The following is a 21,380-nucleotide window of genomic DNA, read 5'->3' as shown; positions in this document are numbered from 1 at the left end:
AGAGCTGCATATTGCGGTCTTGTTCTAACGTGTTTCTTATTTCATATTTATATATTGGATTAATAATGTCTTGGTTCACTGTCTGCCATCACTGAGCTACTGATTCTTGGAGAGAGAGTAGTAGATTCAAATATTTTTGAGCAATTGTGTTGGTGGAGTTGTTTTGTAATAATTTTATACATGGTGTTATCAGGTACTGTTGTCAAGTCATGGGTGCTACTGTGTCAAGTCAAAAGTAGTCATTGCAGGGGGAGAAGGGAAGCTTCATTAGGAAAGAATTGCTCTTTGTTTAATTCTGTGCCTTTTATTTGATCTGTCCTATAAAAGCTGATGTGCTGAATGTGGTTAAACGTTTATTAAAGTTTAGCTAAAAGGAACTGTTAATAATACATTAAGCACTTCTGCATGTACTGCCATATTGCTATGTGATAATTCAATTTTTCAGTTTTAACCATTCTCCTTCAGTTTTTGCACACCATTGTCATTCTGGTGCAGTGGTGAAACAAGCTGTGGTTTTGGAGGCTGGATAGGACTGTTATCAGCTGGCTGGAATTCCCTGCTTGATGCAGGCCACAAATTCATATATCATTTGTGATAATTTGCTTGTAAGGTTGGGCTTGCACCTGCAATCCACTTAAACTTAAATCAATGGTGCACATATCACATCTGATGCAGATAATGATTGCCTCTAAAACTTGTCTCTTCTAGGTGATTCTTTTAACATAAAATGTACTCTAAAATATAAACAAGTACTGAAAATTAGTTAAAATTAGATTAAATTGCATTTTCAGAATTAGAAGTTACTAATTAATTTGTTCTGCTATTCTGTGCAGTACAACCTAAGTACATTTCAGAGACCTGACTTGAGCTTGTATGTAGTAACTTTCCTAGAGATACGAACTTGCTTCAGATGCGAAAATAACCTTTTTTTTTTCCTTCCTCCCTGCAACAGGAATGATGAACGCAGTGGTGGCTAGAGGGAGATGTTTATCTTGCAGTTCATTCTAAGGATCATTAGATCTGGGGATCTGGCAGGGCTGTGTTGGAAACAAGATCTAAATCCTATGCAATTCTGGCTGAGAATGCCCTTGTTAAACCTGACAGCAATGTCTCCTGTTCATCTGAGGCACTTATCTGATCACACGTCAATGAACCTGCTTTCCCATTCTTAGGGAAGTAAAAAAAGGATTATATATGCTTCTTAGACTCTTGTTTTAACTCATTAAAGTTCTAGCAGTGTTAATGTGGGACAGAAGCTACCAACAGTTTGTCATTTATTCTTAGTCAACTCTCTTCACTGTACATGATTTCATTTTGTTGAACTTTCTGCAGTTGTTTTTCAACTGCTCTTAAACCCCTCTGGAGCTGATGTTTTGTTAGTGATACTGGAACTTGAGAGAAGACCCACCCAGCAGAGGAAGAGTGGAGAAGTTACACTGAAGCAATGAATTTCACACCAATGTATTTGTTTCTACAAATGATTTATTACCAGTTGGTATTGATGATCTGTGAGCTGACAGCTCAGGAAGGCCCTACTATAGCCAAAACAAAGAGCACAGGAAGATCTGTGGTGATGGCACAGTGCAGATTAGCCCAGATGATGCAATATGATGTGAAGGGTATGTGAACATAGGATTTGTTGTACTAGATCTGGTGACAGGTTCAGTTATTTGTTTGTTTCTGAACATTACAAGTTCCTTACACTTCCTAAGAAGGTGAAAGCATCCCCTCACACTGCACTCATTCCCTTCATAGGATGATGTATGGGAGAGGGGTGTTTGATTTCTACATCTGTAGTTCCTGACCTTTTTCCTACTGTTATGACTGTTCCTGCCTTCACACTACTCTTTTTGCTTTCTGTTTTGTCCCCTTCTCATGCATCCCCAAATACTGTATTGCTTCCTTTTCCCCTACAGCCCATCACATTCCTTCTTACAGGTATTGGCTCTGTTCCCTTACCTGGCTCAAGGGGCCATCTCTTCATTCTCCTTGCACTCTCCTAAAGAACCTAAACTAATGAGCTGGGTTGGATCCAGTCTTCCAGTATGGCTCTGCATGGAACAAGCAAAGGTTGACAGAATTTGATAGTCAGATCCCATGCTTGTTAGCATTTCCCATGCTATGTGTGAAGCAGCTGATTTAGAATTAGTCAGTTGATAACCATTATGTTTTATATTGGGAGTGTGTACAGATGTTATTATGAGCGTTGTCCGCACAGTTAATGAATGAAATATCCTCAGTGTTTGTTATTTTTCTCATAAAGGCCATGGTACAGAAGAATTGGAGTTAATATTTTTAGAGCTAGACTCAGGATTTTTCAAATGCAGAAGAGCCAAGAGCCAGAGAATCTGGGCTACCAGAATGTGTGTTGTACATTGTCCCACCTTACTGACCATGAAAGCTCTACACCTGACATAAAGCTGCTGTCTAATGCCAATATACAGGAACAGACTCCTGGATTGGAATTCTCTTTGAAAACTCAGACCTGTGCATATGAAAGTGGTACATCAGAATGTTTCTCATCGCTCAGCCACAAGACAAAAGAACAATGGCAATATTTATTATGTCATTAATGTGTGAAGAGTGAAGACTCATTGTAGAGTTTTCTCAATAGAACTTCAGAGCTAAGGTGAGAATTTGCACAGAGTTTGCACCTGTGTAAAGAGGACGTGCAGCTGTAATGTAGAGTTGCAAAGGTAAGTCTCAGTAATGTACTGGCTTGATTTTAGGTGTGGAGACCATCACAAGCGGACTTCTGTCTGCCTAAATCCTGAACATTTATAGGTGGGGCGTGTTCCACCTACCTGTCACGCATTTCTATTTTCATGCCTTGCATCCCACAAATCAGCTCTGTAAAGGATCAGCTTTAGGACCTGTTAAATATTTTTGTAGCCCTCACTAAATCTCAGACCAGCAAAATTTCATGAGTATATTTCTTAAGGGAGTTAAGCACCTGCAATACCTACATGTTTTGCAGGTTTGCAGTTGGAATAGTTATTAACATACCATTTACAAGAATTAACTGTACTTGTTTTGTGTTTTTCATCTGTGCACATTTTCATAGCAAATACATTTTGTTTGGTAATTTGCTCAGGGGAAAACTAATGTATCATGGTTGCCTTATTAGAGAAATGCTTTTCTCCATTTGCCTGACACTCTGCTAACTCTTATCAAGGCAAGACCCTGATGTTTGGAGTATTTGTGGTTTATTAACTTAAAAAGAATTAATGTGCATGTGGTTTGAGGATTGCATGGTTTAAAATTTTAAAAATAGATCCCAAACCTCACATCAGTTTAAGTATCTGAATATTTTTAATTGGAAGTTTTCATTAAAAAATAAAAAGTGCTACAACACATAACAAGGAACACACTAACTTTTCCAGGTCTGGGGGACTTGAGGGAGCACATCATGTGAATTATATCAATTAAAAAGAAGCTTACATCAAGCAGCATGAAAAAAATTATGAGACATGCTAAATGCTACAGAGAAAACTTACTCTTTATAGCAGTGAGTCCCTCTCAGAAGAGCAGTGCACAAAGGTTGTGCATAGGTACATTCTCCTTCTTTGCTGCTTGCCCTGAGCAGACGCTGGAGAAGCATTATTAGCAATATGTCAGTATGTTGGAGTTAGGGCTCAGCACTCACAATGAGCATTTAATGAACTACTTTGATGCTTCAAGGATCCACATTGCCAGAAGGATCACGTATTCATGGATACACATGCTGCACAGCTGTTACCGAGAGCTACACTGACCTCCGCAATCCTGAGTTTGCTGCTTTCTGAAAAGTTACATGTCCTGCTGCTTCAAACTATCACCTGCCCTTTTAAGAAATTTTCCTCAGTTTTCCAGACTCCTTGTCTTGTGAGTAAAGGCTTTTATTTCATCCTATTGCAAGATTTCCAAATGATAGATCATTGCTGCTTTTTGGCATGTGGTTGCTATACTTGTGAGCCACCTTGTCTGTTGGGGTGCTGTAGAGGGTTCATATGGCCTCCTTGCAGACAGGCTGCAGTTCACACATTTTCAAAGAAGCTGCCCAGCCACTTTGTACTGGCCAAATTCATCCTTTTTTCCATATTAGTATTCTTTGTATTACTGTGCCACCTAAGACACAAAGTCACAGGGAGGATCACAAGGATAGTATACACAGATCCAATCTTTTTTGATACAGGGATACCACGCCTTCTATGGTAGTTCTTTTAATTTACCATGTATGACCTGCTGGCTTGTTCTGAGAAATACATAACAGCTTCTGCAGGAGGACAGTTGCCATCTTGCACTGTTTCATGCTCATTTCATTGCACTTCACGTACTAGTACACCAGAAAGTAACTTTTTTCCTTTCCAAAGTCTCATCGTGATCAATTTAAACTTTCTCATCTCTTCTGTAATCAGTAGCTGTTATAATTTGATCTGTGTGGTTCATTTCTATTTAGAGTCTTATTTTCAGGCAGGCTCCCTGGACTGTAGCTCTGCAGAACAAAGATTGCACATAATAGCTCTGTGTGAGTTGAAACTTTGTTCTTTTATTTTTCTTCTCTGTGAACTCAGAGATACCTGATTAGCAGAAGTAGCGACACCAATAAAAAAGTCAACTTGCAGTCAGCTTTAGAGAAAAGTGTGTACATATTGCCTACTTTTGAGATATCTGAAATATAGGATATATTGATGACTATCTTGTTTGCATACAAATGCAAACAGTGATTAATGACTACTAAGTAGTCATTAATCACTGTATTATCCTAGGTCCTGAGAGAACACACCAGGGTATCAATATTCTTGTTCCAATTAGTATTTCTGCTAGCAGAAGCTAGTAATGCTTGTAAATGACCATTTCAGAAAATAACTTTCATCCACAGAAAGGAACTGTGCAGATGTTAACCCTCCCCACAAAATCACCAGTCTGGCACAAAAAGTGGAATAGGAGAGTTTGCAACGTGGGATATCCTCATCATCATTAAATAAGATCCCCTGCAGGTAACATGGCCTCTGTTGAAAAGAACATTCCTTAATTTAGTTCTAAACACACTTGAATTTCATTTATTTTGAGAGGCCCTTTGAGAACAGACTGTAAAATTCATATTCATGTCTTTATTGATATTTTAAAGAGAACTAGTCAGTCTTTTTGTTGTGAGACAATTTCTGGAGGCAGGAAAGAAAGCAGTTGCTGTGCTAATTTCAGTAAACTGACATTTCAAAATCTGCCAAGTTCCTTGGTTAAAACGTGTTTTATTGCATTAATTAAATGGCTTGTTGGAGATGCCACACTGCTGGATACCACTTTAGGTAACAACTAATAAATAATGAAGTGAAAGAAGGAAAGCAATGGAGGAGGGGAAATTTCCTGAAAAGGAAGGAGGAAGAAACACTGTTTATACACTGTTGGGGAAAAAAGTAGGGCTTTTCTTTTGTAAATATCTGCTTATAATCCATTTCCAAAACCAGCAATAAAGAGAATTAAAGAAGCTCTTTTTTCAGGTTCCGAGTAATAAAGAGAACAAACTGGTGGCCTAAGTTGTAGGCTGGGACTTCCATTTTTCTGCATTAGTGTTGGGGTTTTCTAGATACTCCATGTGCCAGACAGTGCTAAATTAACATATCTCCTCTTACCTAGGAGGATTAAAAATTATAGACATAGAATTGAAATATGCAAAAGTAGCATGTGTGCTTGCTTTTTCTGCGTAGCTCCCCTGAAAGAATATAGATTGATTCATTGTAATTTCTGCTTTGCTTGAAGAGAGTGTGCTCCAACCAGCTTCATTTAATCCTTAAACTTCATTGTGAGTCTTTCAACAGGGGACACAGGTCTTTAAACTACAATTTCCTCAAAATATTGTATTAGGGAAGGATTTAAGTAGCTACCTCTTGGTTACTATAGGGTAGGGTGAAATTGGTTTAGAAAAAATACTTTTGCAGAACAGAACTAATTTTACCTGGAGTGCAGATGTTACCACTCCTGTACTTCTGTGGATAGAGAAATAATCCTCAGGCACAATGGGGAGGAAGCAGAACTTCAGTATCTTAACCTGAAGTGTGACCAAGGGAAATGAAGCACAATGAAAGCACTAAGTGCAATCAAAGGCCAGTGGTCTTGAGCACAGTTGGAATAGCCAGGTTGCTCTCACAGAACTGTATCTACCTCATTTAATACATGGACCAGCCAATCCATTTACCTCCTGCTTTGTAACTTTTGTGGTGTTACAATCTCAACATTAGAGCAGCTGCTAGTTCCTCACATGTTTTGACTTCTTCCTAGCATTAAGGCTTTTTTTGTGGTAATTGCTGTGAAACCCTTGTGGTGTTACAGACTAATGTACTACAGCAAAGAGCTGGATTTGGAATAGAGTTTGAACCCAGGTGGTTTCTGCAGCAGAGCTCAGCACTAAGCATTGGTGATAGCAAATACACATCTGTAAAGGACATTGTCCCAAGATAAATCATGTTTGTTTCTGTTCAGCAAAGGGATAATATTGTCTTCTAGAAAGCAACCTGTTATATTGGCATAATTGCAGTCTGATGTTAAATCAGTCTGAGCTCTTTTAAAAACGTTTATTTGATATTCTTGTTTAGTATTATGCCACTTGTAAAGCTTAAAGAAATTGCTGCCTTTTAGTGGTCACTTATAAAGAAAACTACATCCCAGTAATGAATGCATTATGTAAGCAGTTAATGCATATTAATGTCAGACTCTGACCTGAAGTATGGAAACACTAATCCACATCTTTAGTTTTGCCTTGTAAAATGATTCTCTGGGTGGAATCGGGCTCAAGTTAAGAACTGACTTGTAACCTATGTGTGATGCACTAAATAATTTTGTATGATAAGGCTGTGCACTTTTTGAAAAAAGTAGTCATGTCCTGAGTTTCCTGTCTAAGCATATGAAAGGAGAAGGGATGGCAAGTCTGCTTTCATCACTTCAGCTAGGAGCATGTTGAGTGGAAACACATGAACTAACTACACCTTTCACTGCAGTGTTACTAAAGGGCAAAGTCCAGCGCTGTAACTTCTGAAGCAGAAATTATTTACACCCAGTTCGAAGAATATCTGATACTTGTTTTCCCAAATGGGCCTTCCAGGGCTTCACCAGGCTGTTCATGTTTACAAGGAGTTTGCCAGTCCTAGAGTCCTCCTGGCCTGCTATAAGGTAGTCAGTACCTAATTTAAAAGAAAAAAAAGCAGATGGTCTGATGTTCATAAGGAATTGTCACCACTGTTTACAGGGGAGGAAAAGCACCTGGTGAGCATTTTGTCCTTACCAGGATTGAGAATGGGACATGTACAGCCCCTGTTGGTCCAGGATTCTGGGTAAATGCTTCTGTTGCTCCGAGCAATTTTCACTTTGCTGGATTTCAGGACCTTCTTCACTTTCACAACAACTTCTGCATGGGTCCCTTTGTCATGAGCAGAGAGGATTCTTGCTTTTATCACTGTCCAGAGAGAGTTCAACAATGACTTTTTAAATTTTGGTTTATTCTGCTAAAAGTTAGAATTTTAACACCTTGAAAGAAGACATGGAAAAAACCCCCCAAAACTGCAGTTGTACAGAAAGTACAATGCTTTTCCATTTCACTTGTGGTTCTTATAGATAAATTTGGAGAAGGAAAACTAGATTTTTCTTTTGAAGTAGATAACTCATCCTTTCACCATGTTATTTAGCAGCTATTTTTAATGGGCTGATGTCAAACACTTGGAAATCATAGGAAAGCACTTGTATGTATACATAAGGAAGGGTGAAAAACCCAGGTCAGCAGCTACCAGTCTGATTTTAAGTGCACCGACTATATTTTCCAGTTTGAAAACTTGTTGAGCTTTAACACTGGCCTCTCAAAAATTTTGTCCTGTGGGAAGGGACTGCCTGCTCTACAGGAAGGAAGTCAGAAAGTTTCCCATCAGACTGCAGGCATGTCACATGGCTAAAATTCCATGATTGCACAACAAACCAGAAAAGGCATTTTTCTTTTGTGGTCCAACATCTGGTTGCCGTGACAAATTTCTGTTCCTTTTAATTTAATAGGATCCCATAACTTTTTGGCAGGGCAGCCCCATCTAGATCAGCCCCACAAGCATGCTTTGTTGTGTCATGGCACAAGCACATAACACCTTTGGGTCCCAGAGCTTTCCTTTCTTGCTTCTTGTGATGGCATGAACCAGGTGCTCATAAACAACAGTATTAAGTACATTCTTGGTAAATGAGCATGGCCATTTGAAGCTGCATAATGAGTGCAAAAACAATGGCAGTTTAGATGTGAGATTTTTATCATCTATCCTTGATGTAGAGGACAATCGTTCCACTGAGCACCTCTCCTGCCGTAGAGGGAAGCTGACTGCGTGGGAGGGAGACACTGTGGAGCCTTGCATGAGAAATGCTTTTCAGTTCTGATCAGAAGTTGGACACCTCACTAGACGAAAAAGGCAGAAGAAATCCTACCTCTCATATCATGACTTAACCAATCCTGTTGTTTTTCATAACTATTGGCTAACAATATGCACAGAGAAAACATTGTGAAATTATCATACCTTGAGGGCATGTTACCCACTTACCATAGGCATATTTCATTTGGCAGAAGTCAGCGACGCTCCCAAGCACCTTTTCTTTGCACACACACTTTTCTAGTGGGGAAACACCAGAACACAAAAGGTTGGAGAAGAGCCAGGAGAGAGAGAAAAGAAGAGCAAATTTTCCTCAGTTATAAAGTTAGGTGTCTATAGCTCCCATAATCTGTATGGACCTTAAGAGGAAGTTTGAGAGTGAGGTCAGTTATTTGCAAATGTGTTTCTTGTTATATGATACAATAATTATTCTGAAATCTTATCAGTACTGTCAGGTAAAATGCAGATGCATGAGGTCTATTGTACAGTTAATAAACTGATCCTGATGAAGAGATTTGTAAGAATCAGATCCAGATGTAAATCATGTAAGCAATGATACCTTTGTCTGATCCCATGACCTAAGAAATGCTCATCCTTTCTGTATTAAGGCAATATCTGTCTCAGAAGAGTCAAGCCATGCAGTAGGTGCTGTTACCTCTGGGTCTTACCAAGCTGCTGATGGTAAATGCTGATCTTTATAGGGCAGGCAAAACTGAGAACTATTCAAGTATTAACGGTGCCACCTCATTCCTACTTTGCAATATGAGCTGGATACAGTATGCTTTACTTTCTCTCCTGAGCTGTTATGCCATGAGGAATATCTTACTCCTAAAATCACTTGTGTTCCTAGAGGCGGCGCATTTCAGTGGTGGTTGACAGGAGCTTTTTACAAAGAGCATTTGAAATTCTGAACAGGAACCGAATGCTTGAGAAGAAGCTGTGTAAAATCCTAAGTGTTATGACTATAAGTGTGACAACAAAAGGAGAGTATTTTTTCCACACAATCTTATTCATAACTTACTGGTTTCTAAAACCAAACTCGGATCCTACAGTTAGTTTGGAAAATAACGATGCAAGCATGATGATAGCCTACAAACTCAGATTAGTGTAGGTTGCCAGCAGACAAGCTGGAGATGAGTGCGTGGGTTTGAGTCAGGATGGAGAAAGAACTGGCACTGAGTGAAGTCAGTAAATGTTCCCAGACTCTGGGCTGTACCTGGGTGCCTCAGTGCAGAAAATCCCTGCTCGTGGTCGTTCCATTTCCACTCCTCTTCACTCTCGTTGGTTGGTGTTTGGACAAGGTCAGGGATTCGTCCCCCAATGGGGATGTTAAAGAATGGCTCACTGTCATAGCTGGGGGGACACATAAAACAGAAGAATTGGTTGGGACACGACATGGGTGGGAAGCGGGTGTTTGCAGCACATGGCTGTATCCAGACAGATGAGCTTGCTTTCTTCAGACTGGGAGCACAAATAAGAGCAAAACTTCATGCCAGATAGAGATCACAAGACCTAGGCTTTTATTTAGGCCTCACTACTGCTGACTTAGCATTTTTAAAGTACCTATAAAGTGTGCCTTTTTTGCCCTTTGTTTGCTTTTAGAGAATTGTGTAACTCAAAGTTAGTGACCACTTGATGTCACAAGGATCTGAGAACAGCTGTAGGACCCATAGAACTGCAGTAGGTCAACAAATCACAGGATTTCTGTACTGATTAATACCCATCTGGGGTACGGATGCCTGCCCTCTAGAAACAAGATGGAGACTTTGTCATTCATTTTACCCTGGGCACAGATGAGAGGCAAGCTTTTCAGACTCTTCCATCTATTTCCAAGGCAAACAGGTGTATTTACAGTTGATATACATATCATGGAGTTGTGGAATTGCCTATTTACTGCAAAGAGTCATGATTTCAAGATTGCTCTGGATAATACACTGGTCTTAAAACTGTGTCAGACACACAATGTCATCTAAGAAGCCTTTTATGATTTACAGCCACCTTTTCAAATGATCGTGCACCCTCCAAACAAATACCGCTGCAGTATTTGTTAGTCTTTGCTTCATTTCACAGAGAACCCAAAGGAGGGTTTCTTTACCTGTTGAAGCAGCGTCCCGTGTGCTGGTCGCAGTCTCTGGCGCAGTCACAGGGCCGACAGCCATTTTCTCCAAAGCCCCAGTAGCCCACGAGGCACCTGTCGCAGTTGGGACCCGCCACACCTGGTTTGCAGTAGCAGAATCCTGTCCGGGGGTGGCACCTCCAGCTGCTGCTGAACGTTGTGTTGGCTGAACCCATGGGCTGGCAGGCACAGGCTGTGGAGACAGGGCAGGAGGTGAGTCACAGCGTGTGCCGTGGGGTCATCTGGTTAAGTGGCATTTCTGCAAGGCTGATAAACTTGTACCCTCGTCCTTGTGCTCAGTGGTTTTAAGTCAGAACTGGTGGACATTGCATTTCAGCCTACATTTGCAATATTATTTTTGCTTCTTTTTAACTTGTTAAACACAGCAAAACAAGTACAACTGGGAGCATTTATGTGTGAAAGTCAGTTCTTCTCTGCTACACAAACCTTGACCATACAGGGTTTTGAAGTGGTACCAGGAAGACTCCCTTGTGTGTTTATTTTTAAAGGGGCTTGAAGGTCATTCACTTTTAAAGTGTTTTACAAAAAGATTCATTAACATAGACAAGGTAAAAAATTATAGATATTGCCTACATCACCTTTCCTGTAAGCACAGAGATCACAAAACTACCCTTTCCTCTGGGGCAGATGCAGCTTATACAGGTAGTTCAGATGACCTGAAATATATTTTCAATTTCTACCTCCAAAGATTTCTGCACAAATTTCCTACAGTGCAAGTTTTAAGGGACACATCTCACCCTGCAGTATTGTATGTGTGTAAAGAGGCTGATAAATTTATTTTTTTTTTTACAAATACATGAGCAGATTTTTTACAAGGAAAGCAAACAGAATTAGAGAAGACCTCTAAACTCACTAAACTTATTTTGCATGTAGCTGAAGATGAGCAAAAAGGAGGAATCCCCCCCCAAATCTTTCTCATGCTGTTGCCAGTTTGGCACCAGCCTGGCAACTCAAGATAACTTGGCAGTAAAACAGTTAGTTAAGCTCCTGTGGGCAACTCTGCCTCCACAGACAATAAATTGTCATTATCCCACACCATTCGTACATTCCAGATGTGGCAGCATCAGGGAGCAGTACACAGAGAGTGATGCAAAGCCAGCACAGTTGACTCCTCTTGATCAAGGCAGAAGCTGAGATGGTCAAGCCTAGTGCCAAGAGCTCTGCAGAGGTTAAATTCAAGCAATAAACAAACCCACTCATTTCTGGTATTCAGACAAGTTTGCTTAAAATGACAACAGAGCTGAACTTCAGGCCTTCATACTTCAGATCTTTTTTGTCTTAATAAAGCAGCATGCCCTGGCTTTTGCTTGTAGCACAGACTGAAAAGGTAATGCATCACTACTTCATCCATCTGGAAGAGGGCAGAAATAAAAATCTTGTGGCTAAGACCCGCTTTAACAGAGATTTTCAGTTGAATGTTGGACACCCAACGTGTTTACATAGCTTGGATCAGGGGACAGTGTTTTGGATACTTATCTGAACCAAACATGATCTCCAAAGCTTTTGAAGTTTGCCCATCATGGCTTCTGATCAAACTACTTTTCTTCATGATCTCACAGATAAGAGACCAAATGAACACTGATTCCACACATCATTTTCCAAGGGGAAGGGACAAGTATGTGACTATAATGAGTTGAAAGTGTAACAGGGGCAGAATTCACTTTCATCTGCAACCTCATATTTGATACTTAAGAAAATATCTTTTGAAAATTATACAAGAAAGAGGGTGAGCAATTTTGTATTTCTCTTGTGACCTGCTTACCGTACAGTTATTTTTTCCCCCATGCCCTGTGTTCTTTATGCAAATATCTTCAATAATATTATTACACTGCTGTAGACAGATCTTGGTCTGTTGTTTTCAGGGGACACTGGCACAATAGCCTAAGGACAGAAAGTAAGCGTGCTGTCATGGGCAGTGTGCTCAGCACAATGAGCTGGTTGGCGGACGGCGGCAGCTCGCCTGTTTGCCACAAAGCAGTCTTGACTTTGGGAGCAAACCCAGGGCTTGTGCTGTCAGTTCTGGAGAGCAGGTGTAACACTGAAGTGCTCATTAGCACTGACAGTTTCAAAGGCAAGTTATGATTTTTTGCCCCTAAACTTGATTTTTTTTTTGCCCTGAATCTACATCACCCTAGAAAAAGAGACATTTGGTTTGTCAGTCACTGAAAAAAAAGGAATGCCATAGATTCGGGGATAAGGAGGGGAAACATACCCTTCCTTTACTGCAGATAGGTCTGAGTCACAAGGATTAAAGAGATTGCCAACATCTGGGTTGGCTTGAATTCAGGTTTGTTTTTGCTATAATATCTCCCTATGTAGCATCTACCTGTGGAGTTTTCACCTAAATCATCTTATATTTCTCGAACTTCTGGGTCTTTATTCCCATCTTATTTCCAGTTTTCAGGTTTCATCAGTTAGAGTCACATAACAGATGGGTAAATCATTTACATCATTAGACTACCTATCCCCAATTGAGACTGGATCCTGATTCAGGAAGATGAGACTGTCTCCCATCCTATCCCTGAGGGAAAATATTACAACACAGTGACTGACAGCATTGGTGAAAGCTGATGAGGAGTTTGGAAAAAAGGGCCTTTTTTTATTTTGAGGCTACAGGTCAGAAAACCTGATGTTCCCAGATGAACTGTGGGACATATTCTCCAGTTAGAAACTGGGACAACTTCTGGTGGATCAGAAAGCTGAATCAATACATGTACAACACTTTCAGATGAGTTATACAAGTGGCTTGCAAGCGCTTTACTCAGTCTGTGTTTATTTAGCATTTCAGCTTGGGTGGGTACATTGTCTGGCTTCCAGAGTATTACGGCCAAAATCCCAGTTGTGCATCTAAGGTAACTCCTAAAATAAGAGCCCACATGTCACATGCTGAAAGGGCAGCTGTGGATGACTGGGTTTTGTCTGCTTAACAGCACCATGGATTTGCAAATAAACCTCACAATTAAAGAAACATAAAAGCAAGTTGCCAAAACCTCACCCTTTTACGTTTTTCAATATTTGACAACACTTTTCCTGCTGGTTTTTTCTTCTTTTCTCTTGGCAAACCCTAGTTTTCTCTCCCTCCGCCTCTCCATCTAACAAAACACCAGCCGATGTGACAATGGCCTTGTTTGTCAAAGGCATCATCAATTATGTTAGGGACGGTGTGCAGACAGTTCTGGCTCAGAGTTGGCTGGTTTATTTGGGTTCTCCCCTTGACAGTAGCATAGTGAAAAATTTTATCATTGTACTTTAGAATTGGGTATTGGTCACAAAGTGTCCCAAAGCATATCCTCTTGTCTTTTAGTCTCACTCCCATACTAAATTTGTTTTGTCAAAAAGTACTGTAAAAGGGAGGAGACAAGAAATAATGAAAAATGAATAATTCATACAGCAGCCTCCACTCAAGTCCTCAATAAATGTCTGCCCTCAGCACAGCTGTCTTCTCCATTTAATTAGACACAGATGTAAAATATAATATTGGTTGTAACAATATGGTCCCAACTTACAGGAAAACAGCAGGTGCTTAAGTAATTCAATGGCCTTTGAGGTATCTTGCCTTAAACTTTGTCTAATAATAACGCATAAGATATAAGCAGACACTGGCTATTTGATTAAAAAAAACAGGCAAAATAAAAAAAAGCAAAGCCTTTTGATTCTGATAGATATACATGTGTATCTTCAGAGCATTTTTAGGCAATTTTTAAAGCAAGTCAGGTGTGGGGATTGATTCTGCCAATGTTCTTTCTTAAATGAAGGAAATAAGATAGACAGCTCTGTGTGTGGTCAGGGCTGATTAAGACAGACTGAACCAAGATGTGATGGGGCCTTTGTGATATTAGAATTAAAAGTTCACTCCCTCTGCTCAGAAGTAGAGGATGAGAAGCAGAGCCTTTCAGACCATGTGTGCGTGCATGTGCATCTGTGCACATTTTAATTTTCACCCCTTGTTCTCCAAGTAAAAAAGCTTGTTTTCCTGGAGACCCTTTTAAATGGGTCTACATGCCTGCATTACTTTTAAGCTAAGCAAAGAGTGAGTACAAAAGATGGTGCCATTTCAGAAGGATCCCTTAAGCCTCAGAATAAGCCACAGGAAAGAGGCAAGGATACAGCAGCTTTGCTAACCATTGGTTAGGAAACGATTAGGCTTCTGAGTCAAAGCTTCCATACAAGTCTATATCCAAACTGCTTAATCCTGTGTTGTCACCCCCAATAATAGGCAGGTGTGTGCCTTGCTCTGGGGCTCTTTTCATGCCTTTCTTTTTCTTTTTTTTTTAATGTAGATCTAAGCAGTGTCAAAACAAGGCTCTGCACATGACCCAGCTCTCATTCATCTCAGCTGCTAGGAACAGGAGAAGCAAAGGGATCAGAGGCAGGCCACCTCTACAGACAAAAAGGAATAGCAGATTCACACTTACATATCAAATTTCAACAGATTTTTTTTTCCAAGGGAATGTCTTTGCAGTCTCACATTGGAGGGTCAGCTAAGGGTGGTTTAGATAGTGCCAGGAGACCCAATTGTTATACAACTTTTTTTTTTCCTAGCAGATTAAGAGAGAATGCTATTCATTATTATGACTAATGCTTAAAGACTCTTTCTGGGCCTGAGCAGTGTCCTGTTAACTTTCTGGGAGCCTGAGGGGGATGTCACAGCTGAACCTAGACTTTGCTCTGGATGGCAGAGCACTCTTCAAGCGTGCTTTCTCAAAGGGATTAGCACAGCATTTCATTCAGCTTTTTCATCAGATTTCCTTTCCCAGCTCAGTATCTACTGTACACAAGGGTCAAGTTTGATCTCCCATTGAGGTTTTTTTTTTTCCTCCGAGTTCAAAATGGGAAGCTGAGCACCAGGTTGCTCTCACTAAAACCATCCATTCAGTCGGCTGTTTGCAGTTTATTACTGCTTTTCAACACTTACTCAGTGGGTGGGTTTTCCATTAGGTGTTGTTAGTCTGGGTCTATTTGCGTGATTTTCTCAAAGTGGGATGATGCCTTGGAATTGGTATATTTAAATCCTAAAAACATTCCAGTCCAGAAGTAGCAACTCTTCAATTTATAATCAGCAGGCTGAAGTATGAGAAAAATGTACCTGCTGGTCTGATTGTCTAATTTCTTATGTATTAGCAATGCTCAAAAACAGTAGCTGTTTTTTTTACTGGGTAACTGAAGTTGTTTTTTTAGGGTCACACAGCCTGAACAACATAGACCAAACCAGATCATGTTTACTAGCAATTCAAGTTTTGCAACTTAAGGGATGGAGAAGAGGGTCTCTTACATCCTGCGTGAGGCTTTTCAGTTTAATGTCAGCTCTAGGCATTTGGATATGATGATGGTCCTGGAGGTGAAACCTTCCCTCTGTCACATTGAACCTGTTCTAACCAAAACAGCTCTGCCTGTCTCCCCTGGTGTTTCTGGTTTTGCTGTCACGTAATAACCAAAGTAGTGAAACATTCCCTGAAAATTCTCCGTAGAAGTACAGCATAACATGAAGTTCACACTGACACACTGCCTGCAATGCACATGGAGAAGTGTTTGGGGGTCAGGACTTCCATCATACAAAATAATACCCCATTAAGCTAGTTTGTTGAGTCTTATTGTGGGAATTCTCTTCTTTGCCTTAAATAAAAGGGAAAAGGCATGGATTAACCACCTCTCTCCCAGGTTTCTCTTAACTGTAAGTTATATCTAGGGTACCTTCTATTCCCACAGAGCCACAAGCATTGTTCACACAGTGACTGTCTCTGGAGTGAACTGCAATGCCCTTTTCTTATGTCTTGATATGGCAAGCTTGCCTTCACACACCTGGGAAAGGTTCTATTGACGTGAATCGTGCACAGATAGGGTTGTGCTTAGCTCTGCAATAATGCTGAATCAAACTATTTAGATGCATCTCAAGCAACAGAAACTCTAGTGCAAGCTAGTGATCCAGAGCAGCTCTTAAGTCAAGGAAATAGATATGCTTTAGAGGGCAATTCAGTTCATTTATCTCAGACATCTACCTTAGACTGCAATAAATAATTCCCCAGAGGTCCCCCTGTTTCTCCACTGACAGTACAGGGAGCCTAGAAAAGACATATAACTTTCAGGTGACTAAAGCAGGATGGCAGCTATCTAGGCACGAACATGCAAGTCAGAGTGGAGACAATTGTACTTGGGGGCCTTCTGCTGGCAGCAGCATGTTTCCAGGTGAAAAGAACATTATTGTGCTTGACTGGCATGACAGGAATAAAGCTCTTTCAACAAGGTAAATTTCTGAACAGTTTTTCTTTTGCTATGCAGAGTATTGGCAGGGGGTACTGAGAGCCCTGTAACCAGAGCAGACAAAAGAGGCAGAGGTAGAGTCAAGGTCTGATTTCATCCAGGCAGGCTGTTCTAGGGTTTCCACACAGATAGGCTGTATTTTCAAACAAAGTTTTTCCCTCTTTGCTGCTCTCCAATGCTCCTTGACTTTAACAGTTATCTAGTGTTACACATGATGCTGGTTACTGCACCGTCACCCTGCCGCTCGATACAAGAGTTCATACACAGATTCTTTCAGGTACTAGGAGATTGAAAGCTAATCTTTTGGCATAACAATTTGTTCTCATTACAATATTGCCCTGTAGCAAATCTGTTCAGAGTAGAAACAGGACTAGAAAGGGGCCACCATAGAACAGAGGTATACAGGGTGAGTCAGATAAGCTCACCCTCAGCCCTGTCTGCCGATCAGTGTTCTGTGGTGAGCATCGTGAAAGTGAAAAGAAAGGGTTGTGTGGAAGCAGTCTGGGCTGTCACCAAGTTCCAGCAGGAAGAATGCAAAAGAGCAGAAGCATTGGATATGTTGGGCACAGAAAGTTTAACCAATGTCACAAGCCACACAGTCCGAGGTAGAGGAGTGTTTGTAACCTGAATGGTAAAGAGGAGTCATGTTGAAGAACATTAAAAGGGTGAGGAAAGCTTTAAAAGCTCATGATGTCAGTGGGCATGAGGTTAGATGACAGAGGATGAAGTTCTCTGCCCTAGCAACTGATGTCTGAGCTGTGGGGAAGGAAAACTATCCGAAGAGGAAAAAGAAATTATGTATATTATTGGAAGTAGTAAGCTCCCAAATAAATGCCAGATGGACTCAGATGTGTGAAGCCTGACAGGATATTCAGGAAATGTTTACACTAAGTAAGGGAGATTTGGGCTGTTTTCCAGACTGGCCGGGTGCAAACTACCTTGATCCAGAGGTTGTACACCCTCTGTGTGCAACCACTAATACCTCTGTGCCAGTCACTTCCTAACACATTCTGATGAAGTGTTAATGATGCAATTAATTTGGGCAGATCACACCATAATACAGCTGTGGAATCCAGAGATAAGTCTAACTGAGCTCTCATGTATTTGTTTCCAAGTTAATATGCATGGTCCTATGCTTCCTGCATCTCCTATTGTATATATTTATGTGTACTGATGTTACACAATCCAATGGAATTTAACAGTAACTTGCACATAGGTACACGCAGTCTTCAGAAAAAAACCCAGGTAAATAAAATATGCCTCAAGAAAAGGGGAACCATATTAATTTAAACCCAAACACAAGAATGTACCTTTCTCCAGAAGGCAATGCATTATTATCACAAAAAAAAAAAAGTGCGATACCAGGGGAAGAAATAGACACAAAAAAAATCAGGATGATCATCTTTGATCAAAAAACTCTAGGTTAGGAAAAGAATACAAAGAAAAGCTAGTAATACTCGTGAGTTACCTCTATGGGAGTTATTGATTCTATAGAAATTATTTGTTTCATTCTTTTAATTATTCTTGCACCATTCATTTGTCTTTACCACACGTAACGTGGTCACTTACGTTTGCAGACCTCTGCAGAGGACATGGGTTTCCCCCTGTCTCGGTAGTACCCTGGTTTGCACCTTTGGCACCGATGTCCCTCTGTGTTGTGCTTGCAGTTGTCACAGACTCCCCCACTGCGCTTTCCTGATGCCAACCAAACACTCAGGTCAAAGTGGCAGCTCTCGGCGTGGTTGTGACAGCGACACTCTGGTGGGGACAGGAGAATATCCTTCAAGTTTTTATAACAGACACAGCAATACTGGTCAAATGGTATCATTTTCCAAACCAATCTGATGGTATCCTAAACCCTGCTAGAACCTCAAATGTCAGGGGCCATAGCTGCATGAAAACTAAATTTCTGGCTTGTAAATTCCACTTCCCAATAGCCCCAGCGGGTCAGCTGCAGAAACACAACGTGCATACTGAAGCTCTCCATCAATGACCAGCAATTTATCCCCAGTTTATGTAATTGCACCATTAGTGTAAATCGACAGAAGTCTTTGTTAGGGAGCTTTGCCTGCTGGCATGGTGAGTGCTCATCCTGAAAGCCTGGATCAGTAACCTCCCTTCCACTTACTTCTGCATTCATTTGGGGCCCCTGTTTTTCCATCTCCTGGCTTCCAAGGCTGATCATTGTACAGGGGAGCACATTTCTCACAGTGGTCTCCTGCTGTGTTGTGCCTGCACACACACTTCCCGTGGACCTGTCAGGGAAAAGAGAATACAGTTAAATAGCTACAAGCAAGAACATGGTGGATCCCCAACAGCCTCATGAGGAGGTGGGACTTCTCCTGCACAACTCTCACACAGCTGCCTGGCTCTCTTAGGAAACCCACAGAGCCTGCAGCTTAAACATGTAGCCTTATCTTTTTTAATTTCATTTTTAATCATGGAAATACTCCATTATATGTCAGATTTTGGAATCAGGTATTCACACCAGAAACCTGATCTTGGAAACTGAGCTACTCCAGACTTCAAACAGAAAGTTACTATTGAAACTGGTTCTGTGGTCGTTTCACACACCAGGAATATAACAGCCAGTTCCACTGTACACTGTAATTTGGTGCACAAGATTCTGTAGTATTGAGCCACATTCAAGAAGGGCCTTACAGGAGTGTTTTTATGTTGTTGCTTGGGTTTGTTGGGTTGGGTGTTTTGGATAAAGAAACAGGATTCCAATATCTGTTTGCAATGCTTCAGAGAAAGGATTTCCCAGATAAATTGAGGAAATACCCAGTATAGGGAGTGGGAGAAAGGGAAAGGTGGTACCATACATCATGTTCTACACATCACAAGAGAAGCTGCTGATTAGTGGTGTGTATCTTGCAAGGAGACACTGGTACTAGAGCAGGAGACGGACAGAAACCAGGGACTAGACCTCCATGGGCTGTTGAAGATGCTGAGCTCTGTAAGCACCAGCACAGCTCTAGCCCACTGCACATTACACAAAAAACAGAGGCAGATTTTCATTTGACTGGGGTGAGAATTGACTCTAATCCTTTAATCTCACAAGTAAACTGAGATTACAGTTTTCCAGTCTTTCCTGAAAGTCAGACTCTCCCTTTGCAGTCCCCCCTTCCCCATCTGACAGAGCAGGTAGCTTGGGATCAGGAGAGAAGTGTTCAAAAAAAGCAGTTGTGTGAATGTGCTCCCCTGCCCCCAAACTCATGGTGCCTGCAGCAATTCGCTCTCCGCTCCCCTGGTTTCTAATCCTCCCAGAGCAGAAATGTGATGTAGCAAGCAGAGGGATAGGCTGCAGCTGATGCCATCGCCCCTCCATGGCCAGCTGGCAGGTTTGCTGCCTCCTCACGGAACACTGAGCACAGACTTCAGGGTGTGCGTTTGTCTGTCAGAGCTCAGCACCAGCAAACCTCAGGGGGATACAGCATGAAGCACACTACGTGATGCCTCTCCAGACCTTTGCACAGGAAAGTCATCCACTTTCAAAGCACTAAATAGTGTGACAAATTACAGAGACAAAGGCAAAAATACTAATAAGCAACAGTGTTGTGCTTGCCCCTGTTTGGGTTTGGCATTTCAGGCTTAACATTCTCCCCTCTGGACACAGGGACTGCTTTTCAGAAGCTAGAGAACAGAGGAAAGGCCAGGAGGGAGAAAAGAAAGTGAGCCTGACCCAGAATCATAGATTTTAACATCCCCAAACTTCAGACTCCATCTGGACTTTGCAGCTCATTCCAAAATGGGTCAGAACAAAATCTTGGATCCATTCACTTCTTAGGAAAGTGCTTCTGGAAGTGTATTTCAATGCAAAATCTGTAAGTTGGGCCATTCATTTTTTTCTAGAAACATACACAAAAACTGTACATTCACCACTTTGAAAAAATACATGAAAAGTGCTGAGATTATACAGCTGGGAAATGGCATAATTAAACTGTGCAATCTTGTTATAGCCTTGAATGACATGATCAAATATTCATTATTCTACAGGACCCTGCACTTACAGTGCACTGCACAGATGATGTGAACACTCGTGAACAATTATTCAGAAAATAAACAGGAAAATTCAGTGAGAAAGGAAAAGTCTGGTTGTTCTTTGGAAAGTAGATGTGTGTTAGTTTGCTCATTGCCCACTAGTTTGTTGTGAACTGTAGTTTGTGGCATGTTGTGAGTAGGACAGAGGCATGGAGGAAGCTTCCTGCCTGTGATCCCTCCTATGGAACCATTTACCAAATGTGTGTGGAAAGAAGACTGACTTAAACAAAAGGGTTGAAAAGCCAAGCAGCCAGCAGACAGGAGAGCCACTGAGCAGGCAAAAGGAAGCTGGCATGGAACTTCTTTTAGAAAGTGATCTCATAGACAGCATTTACAGGTGAAACAGATAAGGAACAGAGTGCAACATGAGGGGAGAATGAATTACAGAAAGAACTTGGATAGGAGAAGAGAGCAGAGAAAAACAGCTCACACAGAACACACAAGAAGGGTGATCAATGGATGAAAGTGCCCACTGCAGAAAACTAGTTAATGCAGAAGAAACTGAGCAGTAGAAGAGACCTGCCATATTTAAGCTTGAGGTGAAATAAGGGTAGGTGAGGTGGCTGCAA

The 21,380-nt window shown here is 41.0% G+C and overlaps 1 protein-coding gene across 1 annotated transcript in view; it reads right to left on the bottom strand.

The window, feature by feature from the left end:
* Positions 1–3,293: 3,293 nt before the first annotated feature.
* LOC113976083 (netrin-4-like) overlaps positions 3,294–21,380 on the bottom strand; it is a 48,039-nt gene continuing 29,952 nt past the window's right edge. Inside the window, exons 4-10 of the mRNA XM_027700876.1 lie at positions 18,896–19,022; positions 18,337–18,525; positions 10,468–10,681; positions 9,589–9,725; positions 8,544–8,612; positions 7,259–7,429; positions 3,294–7,157 (exon numbers count right to left, since the gene is read on the bottom strand). Of these exons, the coding sequence (XP_027556677.1) occupies positions 7,021–7,157; positions 7,259–7,429; positions 8,544–8,612; positions 9,589–9,725; positions 10,468–10,681; positions 18,337–18,525; positions 18,896–19,022 (1,044 nt within the window). The 3' untranslated portion in view covers positions 3,294–7,020. The remainder of the gene's footprint in view (positions 7,158–7,258; positions 7,430–8,543; positions 8,613–9,588; positions 9,726–10,467; positions 10,682–18,336; positions 18,526–18,895; positions 19,023–21,380) is intronic.

This window comes from Neopelma chrysocephalum, unplaced genomic scaffold, assembly GCF_003984885.1.
Source record: "Neopelma chrysocephalum unplaced genomic scaffold, ASM398488v2 Primary Assembly neopelma1_147, whole genome shotgun sequence".
NCBI classification, from domain to species: domain Eukaryota; kingdom Metazoa; phylum Chordata; class Aves; order Passeriformes; family Pipridae; genus Neopelma; species Neopelma chrysocephalum.
This window is presented reverse-complemented; position numbering and strand designations above follow the sequence as displayed.